The following is a 16010-nucleotide window of genomic DNA, read 5'->3' as shown; positions in this document are numbered from 1 at the left end:
TCTCTTACTAGTCCTTCAATAAATCATCTGATCATGATGCAGGTATTGTCCAGAATGTATCTTTGTTTTATTGTTTTGGGCCTTCCGTTTAATGACCGGTATTTATAGTAATTTTGAAACTCTGTTGGGGATTAAAATAGAGACCTTAATTTCCTGATAAAATAAAGTGCCTTCAAAATAAAATTATTTATTTTTTATAGAAATGCTTTCAATAGGAAAAAGTATGTTAATGTTGGGGAAAGTTGTTATACTTTAATTATGTTTAATATAAGGGTGTTTATAAGAGGTTTGAGAGTACCCTGATAACTGACTAGTGCTGATTGTATGGAAATAATGGTTAGCAAATACACATGCATTTTGTTTGGGCTTTTGTTAAGGTTAATTGGATTTTTAAGAAAGACTGATAAGCCATGATTATAACCATATGAACATGAAAGTTTTAAGTTTTCAGATGAGTGTATGATTTTGCAGATACTATATTTGTTTTTCAGGTAGGAAATCTTATAAATAAAATGTACTGTGTTAAGAGTTCTAATTAAGCCAAAGGATGTACTTCAACAATTAGTCATTAAATAATTTATGAATTTGCCTTTTGCACTTTTATTGATGTCAATCAGCTTTGGTCTTTAGTGTCACATACTGTTAATTAAAGAACACAAAACTACTCAATATCTAGGTGGTTTGTGTAATTTGAAGTAGATATCTAAAATTTTGAACACTGATATTTAAAATTATAAAGGGAGAGTTTATATTACTGTAGTCCATTTTGATTGATTTTGAGGTTAGAGTCAATTAATAATTAATTCCCCGCCATTCCCTCATCTTTGTTAGTTTTTTTTCATTAGTGTTTTTAGAAGCTCCACTTCCTATTCATTTTCTCTTCCTCTCATTCTGTATTCTTTTCCTTTGTAATTACATATTTTTCCATGGCTTTAAATAGTTAGTACCATGCTCTATATACTAGGACTTTTAAAACTGCATTTCTAGTGCTACTTGTGTTAATATGAGGTAACCTGTATTTTCTGCCATCCTTAACTATTTCCATTTAGATGTTCTACAAGCACGTCGAATTCAGCACATTTAAAATTAAACCTATCACTTCTCTCTGTACATGGCTCCTTTCTTACTTTCTATTTTCACTGGTAGTATCATGTCCACATGTATGCTTACTTATTCTTGACTCTTTTCTTGTTGCTTATGTCTAGTTAGTCAACAAAGGCTTAACAAATTGTACTTAAAATGGTTCTGAAATCTGTCCTCTCTTCTTCACTCTCATTGATACAGATCAGACCCTTATCTCTAACTAGAACTTGAACATGGTTTCCCTATCTTCCTTTTTTTATTTCTCATTCATTTAGTCCAAAGAAATTGATCATGTCCCTTAATTTGAAAACCTATGATTGTCTATTAACTCCAGTCTCAAGTTATTGTAGCATTTAAAATAAAGCACTTGAAGTCCTTTACCGTTTGTCTTGACCTACATTTCCAGCATCAGCTGTCAACTGTCTTGCATGCTGGTACACCAAGGTACCATCAACCTGCACACCATTCTTTGGATATACCATCATTACCTTTTTTCCATGTCTTTGCTGATATTATTGTCTCTGCCTAGAATGCCCCTTATTATTAAAATGCTTTTTATTAACTCTTACTCATTCTTTAAGAACATGCTCTGAAGCCTTTTCCAGCTCCTATCAGGTAGAACTAGTTTATTATTCTGTGTTCTGTAACATTGTGGAAATACTTATATTAAATATTGCACTTTTAATTCACTTTTAATAACACCTTGTGCTTATCTGTAAGTCCTTGTAGATCAGTGTTAGGGGGAAAGTACCTGAACTGTTTCGTTGAGAATCACTACTGTAGTGAGCCTCTGTTATGGAATTGGACTGTTTTATAGCCCTTCCATGTGTTGAAGGTGGAGGAAAAATACTGAAACATTGAGGCAGAAACTGTGAATTAAGGATCTTATTTGCATTTATATTTCCCTGACATAGAAAGCTTCAATAAATAGTTGGCCCTCAATAAATGTGTGTTGAATGAAATTGAAGAGTAAGAAGAAATTGAAGAGTAAGAAGCGCTTGATAAGGAAGAAATTGTTGTATATGCCAAGGGAATATTATTACTTTGTCTTTTTGCAACAATATTTGTTTTTGAAGGAGTAGTCCTTTGGAAAAACCCATTTGATTGGAGTATGTATTAGTTCAGAAAAGTCAAAGATAGAAATGGTCATGTGTGTGCTGTCTCAGAAAAGTGAGAGAATTTAATGATTTATAATTAGAAGTTTTACTGAGTAGCTTGGCAAAAGTAAGATGAATTGAAACATAGAAAGAACTTTTTTCCATTTTTGTAGCTTTAGTGTAGACTGACTATGGGAGGTACACAGTCTATGTACATATTTGGATTTACCCAATCTCGTGGCTTTGCAGTACCATCTGTCTCCTGTCAGTTCCCAAATTTTTAGCTCCATCTCAGACCTGTCCTCAGATAGAGGCCTTTTATGTCCTTAACTGCCTACTCATTGTCCCTGCTTGCATATGTAGTAGATATCTCAAGCTTAGCATGTCTAAAACTGAATTCCCGTGTCTCCTGCCTGTATTTTCCCTTCCTACAGTCTTCTGTGTCTTTGTAAATGGCAGCTCTCCTGCTCTGTTTGCTTATATCAAAAACACGCCAATCATCTATGACTCCTTTTTCCTCTCGTATATTATGTTTAACATATCACTTTTCACCACCTCCTCATGATCATCTTGTGACCATTCTGCATCTGGACAATTACTGCCTTTGTTCAGGCCACCATCATCTGTTGCTGGATTCTTGCGGTGCCTTCCTAACTTCTCTGTGTTTCAGCCCTTGCCTTCTGCAGTCCTGTGTTAATAAACACAGGAGCCACACTGATAAAATATAAATCCAGATCAGAACATTTGTTTCCTAAAAAACTCTTCAGTGGCTTACCATCTTACTCAAAGTAAAAACTGAAGTTTTTATCATGGCTTTTTAAGATTTCCTACCATCTGTCTTTGTTCTCTCTCAAGTTGTAACCTTATCTCCTAACCTCATTATCTACTATTGTACCCTTACTCACAGTCCCTCCAGAGGCACTGGCCTCTTGGTCCTGGAACAAGCTGTCCGTGCTTCTGCCCTAAGACATTTGCACTTGCTCATCTTTCTATCTGGAATCTCTTCCCCCAGGTATCTGCACTTCTTGGTTTATTACTTTCTTTTAAGTCTTGAGTTCCCTACCAGCTTATTTTGAGTTGTGCTCCATTTCGACACTTCCTATCCATCTTTCTTCGCCTCTGTTTTCCTTCAGAGCAGCTATCACCATCTGTCTTATCTTATATTTTACTTCTCTGTGTTAGAGGATATGCTCTATGAGGGCAGGGGTTTTTCTCCATTTTGCTCACTGCTGAAGACTCAGTGCCATATAATAGTTATCTGATAAATATCTATTGAATGCATGAAGGATATGGGTAATTTTTAACTCGTTGAGACCTTCTTAATGATGTTAGAAATTGCATGACTGGCCATTATTGGGAGGAAAATTAGGGTACAAGTGTTTCTGAAAATTATTTTTTAAAAATCAATATGTATTAATTGTATTTTTTCTCAGTTTACAGTTCTGATGTAATTGATAAACAGTGCACTTCCATGGCCTCTGATAATACAAATGACAAAGCTGTTATTATTCTAGTTCCTGTTAGACTTGGTGGAGAAAGAACCAATGCCGACTATTTAGATTTTGTAAAGGTATGAAATAAGAACTAAAATTTTTTGAAGGCAATGCTAGCTAACATGAAAAATACAGAAAGTTTGCAATCTTTTTTCTATGAAATGAAATGATTTTATAATTGTAGATTGATGATTTTGTAGTTCTAGGTTGTAAAATTTGACATTATAGATTTTAAATTTCAGTATTATAAGATCAGTTGTGATTTGAAGATAAGGTGTTCTATGACAAAATAAAAAGCCTTTTAATCTTTGCAGCTAATCAAGGGGATACAGAGCAGCAATAATCATAATCTGAAATATGTCTATAGTTCCCATTATTCTTATGTGTGATTTTTAAATGCATGTACCTTTATTTATTCATAAGCCCACATTAAACTATATCTAGGTAACTATTGAAACAAGATGAGTTTTTAAAATTACTGCTGCATTATCTTCTGCTTTGTTTCATGTGCTATCATAAGGTCTATAAGTAGGTAGAACACATATTTATATAGACAGAGATGATGAAGATAATGTTGGGGAGGTTCCAACTTTGTTTTCCTTATATTAACCAGTTACAAATCTGTTCTCTTTCAGAACACGTAATTTTTTTTTTTCAAAAGAACCTGTCTAATTAGGTTATTTTGTCACAAAACTTCAACTTTTGAAATAGTCTGTTTGAAAGTTTAGTATTTATATTATTTGCATAGTTTTAATAAAATCAAGGCCAGAGATGGAATTCCTCTTTGAATGGACTGTCATGGCATATAGTAATCTTGAAATAAAGTTTAGATTTGTACCTCATGTGAAACACAATAATAGTCCCATATTGTGGTCCCAGTGTATATAGGTGGAACATGTATCCTCACTCTAGATTGTAGATTCTAAAAATCTAGAGCAGTTCATTTCAATATATGGTATATTCAAGTCTTCTAGCTGATATCTTGGCTTTTCCTAATAGTTAATAAAAATTTGCAGGCTACTTGTTACTAATAATACCAGTGTGTGCATGCTGAGGTGCTTCAGTCGTGTCTGACACTTTGCAACCCTGTGGACTGTAGCCCACCAGGCTCCTCTGTCCATGGGATTCTCCAGGCAAGAATACTGGAGTGAGTTGCCATGCCCTTCTCCAGGGGATCTTCCTGACCCAGCGGTGGAACCCACATCTCTTATGGTCTCCTGCATTGGCAGGCGGGTTCTTTACCAGTGGCGCCACTATAACCAATAACTTATGAATCCACTAGATAAACGTGGGGCTTTGGTTTCTAACATGGACTCTTTAGTAGACTTATTGGTGAAATGTGAGACATTATGAACCATTTCATGGGGGCTTTGAGACTTCTGGCATGCTGTTATGTCTCTGTTGTAACCAAATCTAAAATGGATTGCCTGCTTCTCTACTACCATGAGAAGATCAGAAACTGAGGCAATTTTGGAACCGACTTGCCAAAACCCCCTTTCTGGTGAAATGGGCTGTGGATAGCTTCATCTGGCTGAGGGCTTTGCTGTTTGGCAGCATTGAGAGCAGTTATCAGATGGCAGGACTGTGTAATCTTGAGTGATTCATTGGAGTCTGCATTGTAGTGAAACAAACCACGGCTAGCTGTTAAAGTGATCCTTAGTACCTAGCATATAGGAGTTGCTTGACAGATATTTGTATAACACTTGTAATACAGATTTATCTCATTTTGCCCTCACACTAGCTGGGAACTCAGTTGTCTTTATAAAAAAACAGAAATGACAAAAGTTAAGTGATATGTTCAACTTCAGATAACAAAACTATTGATGGAGACCTGACCTTTCATTGTTTTTCATGGGTTCCCCCAAGAATCTGGACTTCCTAAAATGTAACATTTCTTTGATCTTCTACTAATTTAATTTATGCTACAGTCCACTTTTAGAATAGTATTAATAACTATTAATACATTTAAAATTTTTGATTATCAGGTAAAAATGTCTAAAATGGCTGAGTGAAGTGGGTATTATGTTAGGTGTGGTGCTTGGTGACAGGATGGATGGGTCAAAAGCCATAATGAGATCAAGTAAAGAGCCATTCATTTAGGAGTGAAAAAAATAGTGTTTCTAATAGACCTAAGAGAAAAGTAATCGTCCTCTTCTTCGTCTTTCATTTCTGCTCGCTTTTCTCTGTGTTTCCTCCTTCTCCGCTTCTGCCTCCCCCCACCCCACGCACTCCCCCTCCCTCTTCTCCGCTCTCTATGCTGCTTCCTCCTCCTTGGTCAGCGTTGTACTTTTTCCTGCCAAACCACTGTACATTATACTCTCTAAAATTCACCACTCAATTCTATTATCTAAATTTATTACCCAAGGTAATTCCATGGTATTTCAGAGATGGTACCATCTCCTGCTACATTCTGTGAGGAGAAAAATTTGGTATGGTGCTTTATCATTCCTTACCACAAGAAGTTTACTTATTTATTTATTTTTAAAAGGACCTGGAATGAGGAAAATCCAATATGTTCTCTTTCTTCAGCAAGACAAATTAGGACTTTCCTTCTTTGACTGATTACTTCAGTCTTATTTATTGCTTCATGGATACAGCTCAATCAATTCTCACCACTAGATAACTGTGAAAAAGCTTTTTTAGGAACTGAAAAGTGTTTCAAGTTTCCAAAGATACAGCTTCTTATATGTAATGACATTTTAGCTCCTAATCTACTTCTAAGTGTTTATTGCTAAATCTGCTCTATTTTGTTGTAAAGGAAATATAGATGTCAAGAACTAAAGTCTTTCTTCCATTACCCAAAATCATTCTTTTTTCTGACAGTGTGTGAAGACTCTTGCTATGCGTTTTTTTCTTTTTTCTCTGGACTTTGAGGGACTTAGAACTTTTACTTTCTCATGGGTCCCTGTATCAGAAACATTGTATTTCAGCTGATCAGATTGCCCCAGGTCGAAGGCACTCTCTAATTGTGTTAAAGATCTTTATTTTGGGGGAACGCAATAGAATAATAGGACTCTAAATAGAATGATAATAACATAGAATAATAATAAGTATTATTATCAAGTTTTTTGGTATAATTGCATCTTAATTAATTTTTGTTGCTGTTGTTATTTAGTCGCTCAATTGTGTCCAGTCCGTCTCTTTTGTGACCTCATGGACTGTAGCCCACCAGGTTCCTCGGTCCTTGGGATTTTCCAGGCAAGAATACTGGAGTGGGTTGTCATTTCCTTCAGGGGATCTTCCTGACTCAAGGATTGAATCTGCGTCTCCTGCATTGGCAGGTGGATTGCTTACCACTGAGCCACCTGGGAAGCCCCAATTGATTTTTCTCTGTTTAATTTTTTCAGTTGCAGTTCTCCTTACCCCACAAAAAACACCTCTATGATATTTTCACAAAGTATACAGAGTTTGCAGCCATTAAACATTGTAATATAGATCTATAGTTATTGATAGGAAAATGTTTAAGAGATCATGAGTGACAAAAGTTTCAGTGGCATATGTTATATAATGACATATATATATAATTGTATTTATAAATCTGTATGTGAATATATGTAATATAGATAGATGTCAAGAAGGTATTCCCCTAAATGTGGTTAATGATGAACTGAGTGTTGGTGTTTTGAGAAATTTTTACTTTTTGATTTATTTTCTGTGTGTGTTTTTCAGTAAACCACCAACATACTATTTTTAAGAAAATAATTAAGTTTAAACAAAACTGTTCTGTTTACTTGTTAAAAGAGCATTTGTTCACACAGTCTATTTTTGTGTCTTCTAGATTTTGAAACATCCTCTCATTTAAGAGAAGGGAAGTTTATTGTTTAATACTTTGTGGGGTTTATAGAATAAACTTTATCATTATTAATGTTTTCTATCATCATATATGCTAAAATTAATATAGAAGCTATTGACAGTTTCTACATTAATAGAATATGGATATTAATTGATTCCACTGGGCATATTTTTAAATGACTACTACATGGACATGATTTTTTTTTTAAAGTATAGAATTATTTAGGCCAGAATTATTCTCTGTTGGTCCAATGGTTAAGAATCTGCCTTGCAATGCAGGTGACGCAGGTTTGATCCCTGATCAGGGAACTAAGGGGGCTTCCCTGGTGGCTCAGCAATAAAGAATCCTCCTACAATGCAGGAGATGGGGTTTGATCCCTGGGTTGGAAAGATCCCCTGGAGAAGGAAATGGAAACTCACTTCAGTATTCTTGTCTGAGGAGCCTGGTGGGCTGCAGTCCATGGGGTCGCAAAGAGTCCCACGTGACTTCGTGACTAAACAACAACAGGGTGACTAAGATCCTGCATGCCTCGGGGCAACTAAGCCCACACAGCCCAACAATTGAGCTGATGGGATGCAGCAAAAGGTCCCCCGCGCTGCAACTAAAACTCTACACAGCCAAAATAATAAATGAATGAATTAATTTTAAAAAAGAATTGTTTGGCCCACCTTAAGTAGATGTTTAGGGAACTACTAAATGATTTATTGAGGTATCATTGATATTTTATGATTAGTAAAGTAAACTGACTTTAAATATAATAATAATTATTCTTTTCCTTGGACTAGATTGTTTTCATTAGCCTGTTTTTATTCCAAATGAAGTAGCACAAAATTTTTGTCAAGTGAATGCCATTGATTAAAAATGATTTTTAGTTTGTTGTTTTAAGACAAGTTTCAGTGAAAACAAGAACAATGCCTAATAATTATTTCTAGCATTTCAAGAAGTGTGATGAAAATATTACATGGATCACAGCAAAGTTGCACCAACTAACTGAAAGGCCATTTGTTTTGACTTTGGCAGAAATGTTTATTGCCTTTTCATAGTTATGTTGTTTATAACTGGCACATAGTAATTGTTTAATGTTGTTAAATAGAAGATAGTTTGGTAGACAAAAGGGTTTTAGAACATGGGGGAAAATTAATAAAAATAAAACTGATGGTGAAAAATTTGCAGACTACTACTACTACTAGTGATACAAATTTAGTTGTTTTGAATAATTATCATTTGTCTCTTGACCCTAAATCTGAGTTAATTTATTTTGGCAGGGAATTTTAAGCCTTGAATATTGTGTGGGTATTATTGGCGGCAAACCTAAACAGTCATATTACTTTGCTGGATTTCAAGGTTAGTGGTTTAGTAAAGTATATTTCTTCTTTGTTTTCTTTTAAAAGTCAGAAAGTTAACATAGGATCATCCAGAAACAGGGTAAGTAACGGAGCAAAATGAGTACCTTATAAATTCATCAGTCCTGCCATAGCCATTCATTTGTCATTGATCCATAGTATAATTGGATTCTGTAAAATGTATATTTAATTTCTGTTATTGCATAAACAAGGCATAATTTATTGATTTTTACTAAACTTTAGAAGACATTGCTGCCATATTCTGGCAGTTGCTATTTACATATTTACCTTATACCAGTTTTAGTGGTGCTAGTTGATGATAAAATGACAAGCAATATGTTCTTCCTGTCAGGATAAAGTAGTGCAATACATTTTTCATATGCAAACTCTAGAATATAATTGTGTGTTTGTGAAAGTAATTTTATCACCAAAAATTAAATGACAGTCTCATCACTTTATAAAAATTCTGCTTATACAAGCATATTTGATTATGCAAAAGTTAATCTGTCCTGTGCAAACCTATGTTTCAGTCAATGAATATCAGTCTGGCAAGCTGTTACTCCCAGATTTTTTTCAGCTATTCTACATAGAAATTGGATTGTAAGCAGTGTAATAATAAGGTGTTTTTTGAATTACTTGTCTTCTGTTTTGTCCTTGTAGATGACAGTTTGATTTACATGGATCCTCATTACTGCCAATCTTTTGTAGATGTCAGCATAAAGGACTTCCCTCTTGAGGTACTGTGGATAAAGAGCTGGTACTGTTTTCTTCCCATATGAAGCAAACTCTTAATTATTCAGAGATATGCTAAGCAGCTATGCTTTTATGGTATTCCAAGTTAATAATAAATATTTTACTAATTTACAAAGCCATAATACATACAGTGGTCAAAGGTTAGATAATTTATTGCTGAATTTTAATTTATAATACACTGTCTTCTTCATTTATCTTTGTCTCTAACTTGTTAGATATCCTAGCCCAACCAAAATAAATGACCAAGCTTCCAAGTAATTTTGTACATACACAGCTGAACAGTACTGAAGAATTTAAAATGTTAGACATGTTTAAAGAAAGAAAGAAAGGGGGGAAAAAGAGAAAGAAGACAATGGAGTTGGGTTAGAATGACAAAATGATTGAAGGGGAGTGTGACATTATTTTGCTTTAAGTATATAATTAAGACAAGTTTCAGTGAAAACAAGAATAATGTCTAATAATTATTTCTAGCATTTCAGTAATTAAATCTTAGCCTCTAGTTAAGTTTCCATGAATTTTAGTTGGGTTTCTAATATTTATTTTAGCTTTGATTTCTTAAAGTCTTCTTTTCCTTCCTGTTGATCATTTTCTGAGCCAGCATTTACAAAATTTTTAAATTGGATTTGCAATGTTTTGTTAGTTTCAGCTGTACAGCAAAGTGAATCAGTTATACTTGTATAGGATTATATTTCAGAAAATTCTGAGAGTGCATAAGTGAGAAATGTAACTGTTACATGATTTTGGTTCTTGTTTTCCCAGTTGATGCTTTTAGAGACTTTTAAAGTCATCTTAATCACTTGAGTGGCACATGGATCACTAATTCTCCAGGGCTTGACAGGCTGGAAATGTGGTTTAGTACTTTGTTTTAGTAATAGCTTGCTAGCTAATATTAATACCTAGTAAGTATATAAGGGGTAGATTATGAAGATGGATAAAGCACAAGATTAAAATCTGGTACTAAGTGGTACATTATAAAACAGCCTAGCATTTTTTGTAGACTATTACCTCAACTAAAGTATGGGCAAGAGAACAGCTTTGCTTTTTACTTTCTTCCTTCACTATATGTTGCATATAAACTTTAATAAGTATTTCCAGTTGACTGATTAATACTGTGGGAGGCACTCTAGAATTGTGTTATGTGAACCACACTGTAAATCTGTTTCTGCTGCCTTGTGATCTTGTGGCACCGATTCCTATGCCTTCAGTTACATTTCCCATGTGGCTGTGTCAAATTGACTCCTTAAAAAAATAAATACTTGAGATTTAGATGGAAACTTGTTCATAGTATTCTAAGCATTATCTAAAATAGACAAATTAAAAGATTTTTAGTGTCGACTGTTTTGACCAGTAGAAAGAGATTATTCATCTAATATTTTGAGAGACTCTACAAAGATGCCAGGTCAGTGAATATCCATGTTATTCACACTGTTATTCACAAATGTCTACACAATCAATATTAGGAAGGTTGTAGCTCATTGGGAGACAGTTGCAACACTTCACAGGTGAGTCAATAGAAGCTTGAAGTGGGTGGTAGTGGGAATGGAAAATAATTTGATTTTAAGAGACTTTGTAAAGTAAAATTTGGTGAAATTAGATAACTTCTTAAAAGCACAGAAGCACTTATTTTTTATATATTGATATGCCAGAAAGTGGGTTTAAGATGAGATTTAGCATTGAGGCTGTGTTGAACTGTGGGTTCTCATTGTTAGTAGTTAGGACAGGGCAGAGTTTCAATTGTTTGGATGAGAGTACTAGTGGATATACATTATCTTATACATATTTATATATATTTATAATGTATATGTGTGTGTATGCAGCCGTGTATCTGTATGTGTGTGTATATATTTAAGTTTTCTTAAACCAGAAACTATTGCTTCATGCTATTTCTGATATACTTTCAGAGTGACTGATTCTGTCTCTTTACAAATACAAATATTTGGTTATTAAAGTATTTTTGTACTGTTCGTTGTTGTTTAGTCGCCAAGTCATGTCGACTCTTTTGTGACCCCATGGACTGGAGCCCACTAGGCTCCTCTGTCTGTGTCCCAGGCAAGAATACTGGAGTGGCTTGCCATTTCCTTCTCCAAATATTGTATTACCTTAATATTAACATTCTACTAATAAGGTTAAAAAAAACCTTATTATAGATATGTTAGTCTCTTCTGATTGCTAGGCCCCCAATTCCAAGTTTCAGGTTTTAGGAGGTATATACAGTGGTGACTGTTTTAATATATCCTTGTAAATTCAGAGCATAGTGGCACTAAAGCTATTAGAATGATGTGATGTGATTATGTAGATAGATGAGTGAATTCCTCAGTGAAAGATGTACCCTTTATGAATTACACATGTGAACTGTAGTGAGTAGGAGGTGCTTTTTAGTAAGGATGTATTCTCTAATTAGTTATCTTGGGAAGTTTTATCTAAATCACCAAAATAACAGAACTACACTTAAAATTATTTGTTTCAGTATTATTTGTATGTTTAGGTAATAGAATCCACTCTTTGATATAATAAGTCTGGAAGAGTGCCTACCATTTGGTAGGTGCCTAGTAACTATTTTTTGAGGCAATGAATAAATATTGTATTAGAAAATGAAATAAATGGGAATTGACTCACTCTGGCCAGTTTTTTCAGTAAGTGTAGAAGTGTATCTAGTGATACTTGCTAAAATGTGTTTAAGTAGAAGCTGCTACTCTTAGCAAATCATCAGAATTTTAAAAACTAAAAAAGAAATCTAAGTGCATAGCGCAGAGAATTATCACAGAGTGAACACAGTTGTGTAATGCCACTTGGGAAAATACCTTAAGGTCTAAGTTGTTCTACAATAAACAGAATTGATTCTGAATTATAAATTAATCTTGGTTTGATCTCAGAATCTTCTTGGGTGAACAAACAATATGACTTCAATGGTATAAAATGCCTCTCTGAAATATGAGTCCTAGTACTCATGTAGGAGCACCAAATAGCAATTTGCAGTTTTCAATCATCAGAGATTTATATTTGTGGTTTTGTGAATAATTTAAGAAGTTTTTTATAGATATGAAAATAACTATGCTTAACTAGTGTTTGTCATTATTATCTATGGTGATGGAGACAATACAGTGAAATAGCACTAAGCCTATATTGATTTAGTCTTAATGGTTCTTAATGAAAACTTTAATTAATGCTTTAATATAATTTAGGGCATCCATGTAGACAAGTTAAGAAAATACTTTGTTGGACCATACAAACTTTTGACTCTTCTTTCTTATCCCCAAGTAGCAAAAACTAAACAAGCATTTCTTATTATTGGCTTTGGAAAGAGTTGGGCAAATGACTATTGTTAGATATCTTGTATTGCAAATAATTTTTGTTTTGTAAATATTACCTAGAACTGTCCGAGCCTTAAATAGTAATACTCCTGTATATTGTTAACTACCAGATTTACCTAGCTCTTCTATACCTTTCCAGATCTGTTTTTAAATATCTCTTTATAAACAAAATCAGTAAAACAATGTTAGAAAAGTCCTGCTAAGACAGTTCTCATACTGATTAGAAAGATGGACGATCCAGTTTAGCTGGGTTGAGTCTTACTGTACAGTAAGGGTTTCATAGTAGCTAAGGGTTTCACAGTAGTCATAGATTTAAAAACACATTTGTTTGGTTATTTACTAGCATGATGTTGGATTTGAACCTAATACATGACTAAACTATTGGTAAGGGGAAAAAAAACACTTTGAATATATTTGTTCTGCATATCCTCTGGTGATAATATGGAGCATTAATTGGATCACAGGATATACGTAGGGGGAGAGAAAAGAGTGATTTTGATTGATCTACCATGAATATAAATATGAAAGTCTATATTTTTCTACCTTTTTATAGATGATTCCAAGTTTAAATTCCTTAGTTTTAGGCATTAAGTGTAGGGAAATTTTAAATTTATGGATTTATATCCAGCCTAGATTATTTCTTGAGCTTATTCTTTAATTAAAAAATATAAAATGAAGAATTTCTCATATCTGTCTCCCATCTGCCACGTTTTCTCCCTTTTCTCTAAACTTGTTAATTTTTGTATATCCTATGCAAATATGAATATATATTTTATGGCCCTCCTTTTTAACATAAACATTCTTTTTCTTGTACATACAAAAAAAGATTTGGTTGCATCAGTGATTTTTAAGGACAAGTATCTGAGCATTTATGCAGTAAATGCTAACACCAAACACTAGAGTGTCATGGTGAGGAAGAAAGATTGGAATGATTAGCTTTATATTCTACCCTTTTCCTACTTTTGCATTCTCTAAGGATAACCAGATTCTACTAATAGCCACACCCTGCTGGCAAGAGTAGAGAGTCTAGAGCAGCATTTTTGGCCCGTTTGTATGTTTAATAACACTGGGACTACTGGAGAAGAGTGAACCAAGGGAAGAGGGCAAGGACCTGAGTAGAACAATTTTCACCGTATCCTGTGTGGGACAAAACAAGAACTTGAGGTAGAACTCGGTAGAAGAATGGGTTAGGACAGTGTGCAATTGTGCTGATTGTGTCAGTTACTAAAACTCTCAAGTTGACCTCTTCGTATCATCATGGAACATTTTCATGAACCTGCATATTTGTTTACAAAGTCTTGGTTTTCTTATCCAAAGGTTTATAAATATTTAAAAAATCTCTAACTGAACAGACTTCATGGCACTTTCATAGAAATAGCTAATTTGATGCTAAACATTGTACTAGCTTATTCATGTCTTTTTCAGAGATAACATTTTTTTTTCCCTTCTGCAAGTGTTAGAAATGCACCCTGCTTTTGACACACTTCCTTTCTTTTGCAGAATGGCACTAATGTGTAAGGTGGAAATTTGGTAAACTGAATATACACAACGTTGGCTCTTATGTTTTACAACTTTGGATATTGGGAGGGATCATCTGCATAGGATATACTAAAACACCATTTGAAAGCATGTTTATAGTTTAGAGAATAGCTAGATAGCAAATTTTAAATGAAGTGATAATTTTGTATATAAAGTCCATTAAATAAAATAAATTAATCCTAAAGAACTTTTAAAATTACAGACATTCCACTGCCCTTCTCCCAAAAAGATGTCATTTCGAAAAATGGATCCTAGCTGTACAATAGGATTTTACTGTCGAAATGTTCAGGACTTCAAACGAGCTTCTGAAGAAATCACTAAGGTACTTTTATTTTAAATATTATAATAATATTTGTAAATGATCTAATTTTTATTAGAAATAGCCTATCAGAAGATAAGAATCCATAATTTATACTACAGTTATAAAATTTCCCCTTGAATGTTAATATTATTAGGAATATTGTGAACCAGAAAATATAACTTGGGGGATTCTTAGCCTTTGAGGATGAAACCACTTCTTGACCAGTTGAAAGTATTGACTGATCCACTAGGTGGCACTGTTGAAATAAAAATCTGTGCAAACTGTAGCCATGTGCAAGCAATTAGGTTATATTTTATTTGAAGATTTTAAAAGGGCAATACCTTAGGGGGTAGAAAAAAATTAATGAAGTATTTGATCAAGCCAAATTGTGCATTATTTCTTGTTAGTCCAAGTGCTTCTTTGATTTTTTTTAAAAGAGAAATGGTATTTTTGGATTTCTCAGAACTGCTTTATCAAATGAGCTGTGTTGTTACCTTCCAATAAGCTTGTTTAATCTGATCTATTCTACTTATAGGATCTTTGAAGTAGGTTTATTTGACTCCTCTTATTACCTTTAAACTTCTGCATTTTTCTGGCCATTGAGTACTGCTAAAATATTTATAGGGCCTTAAGGTCTGTGTATATTTGGTAGTTTGGAAAGATTACTTATTTAGGAAGTAAGCATAATTGGATGGCTCTCTTTATTAGTATCAATAGTTACAGATTATCACTTACGGTAAGTAAAGCCAGTACTAGAATCATTTTTAGGAATTCTTAGTTTGAGCTCAGTTATAATAGTTTGCCTTATAACTGATTTATTTCCAGTTAATTTTATTCAGGAAAATGGACATAGTGGGTTGAAATTTTATCTTTATAATGTAAAAATAGAATGAAAAAGTTAAATAAAAAGTTTCATTTGAGTTAGGTTAGTTTACTTGACGTGCCATGTAAAAGAGGAAATTTAACAGGAATATGACAGAAAAATGAATGAGAAGAGGAGAAAATGAGATATGTGAGAACATTTTCTTATTCCTCATTTCTCACAGTTGTCGTCTTTTCACTCTCCTTTTCAGCCTGAAGGGTCAAGTGAACATAAGGAAATATGTTTTCTCCATTTTCTCTTCTTTATTACTTGAAATTATTATATACATTTGTATATTTCATTTTGACAATGCTCTGTCTTTAAAAGGTGTTATGTATGTACTAAAATATACAGATGCAGATGATACTGTAATATGGACTGATGTTGATGAACATTTTTCCATTAAAAAGTCCTATTTCTGTTTCCATTAGTTTA

The 16010-nt window shown here is 33.7% G+C and overlaps 1 protein-coding gene across 9 annotated transcripts in view; it reads left to right on the top strand.

Annotated features, from left to right (window-relative positions):
- ATG4C (autophagy related 4C cysteine peptidase) overlaps positions 1–16010 on the top strand; it is a 99512-nt gene that overhangs the window by 59962 nt on the left and 23540 nt on the right. For all 9 annotated transcript variants that reach the window (XM_061121712.1, XM_061121707.1, XM_061121709.1 and 6 more), the window contains 4 exons: positions 3614–3750; positions 8732–8810; positions 9470–9546; positions 14615–14734. In XM_061121712.1, coding sequence (XP_060977695.1) covers positions 3614–3750; positions 8732–8810; positions 9470–9546; positions 14615–14734 — 413 coding nt within the window. The remainder of the gene's footprint in view (positions 1–3613; positions 3751–8731; positions 8811–9469; positions 9547–14614; positions 14735–16010) is intronic.

The sequence above is a fragment of the Dama dama genome, chromosome 20 (genome assembly GCF_033118175.1).
Source record: "Dama dama isolate Ldn47 chromosome 20, ASM3311817v1, whole genome shotgun sequence".
Classification (NCBI taxonomy): domain Eukaryota; kingdom Metazoa; phylum Chordata; class Mammalia; order Artiodactyla; family Cervidae; genus Dama; species Dama dama.
This window is presented reverse-complemented; position numbering and strand designations above follow the sequence as displayed.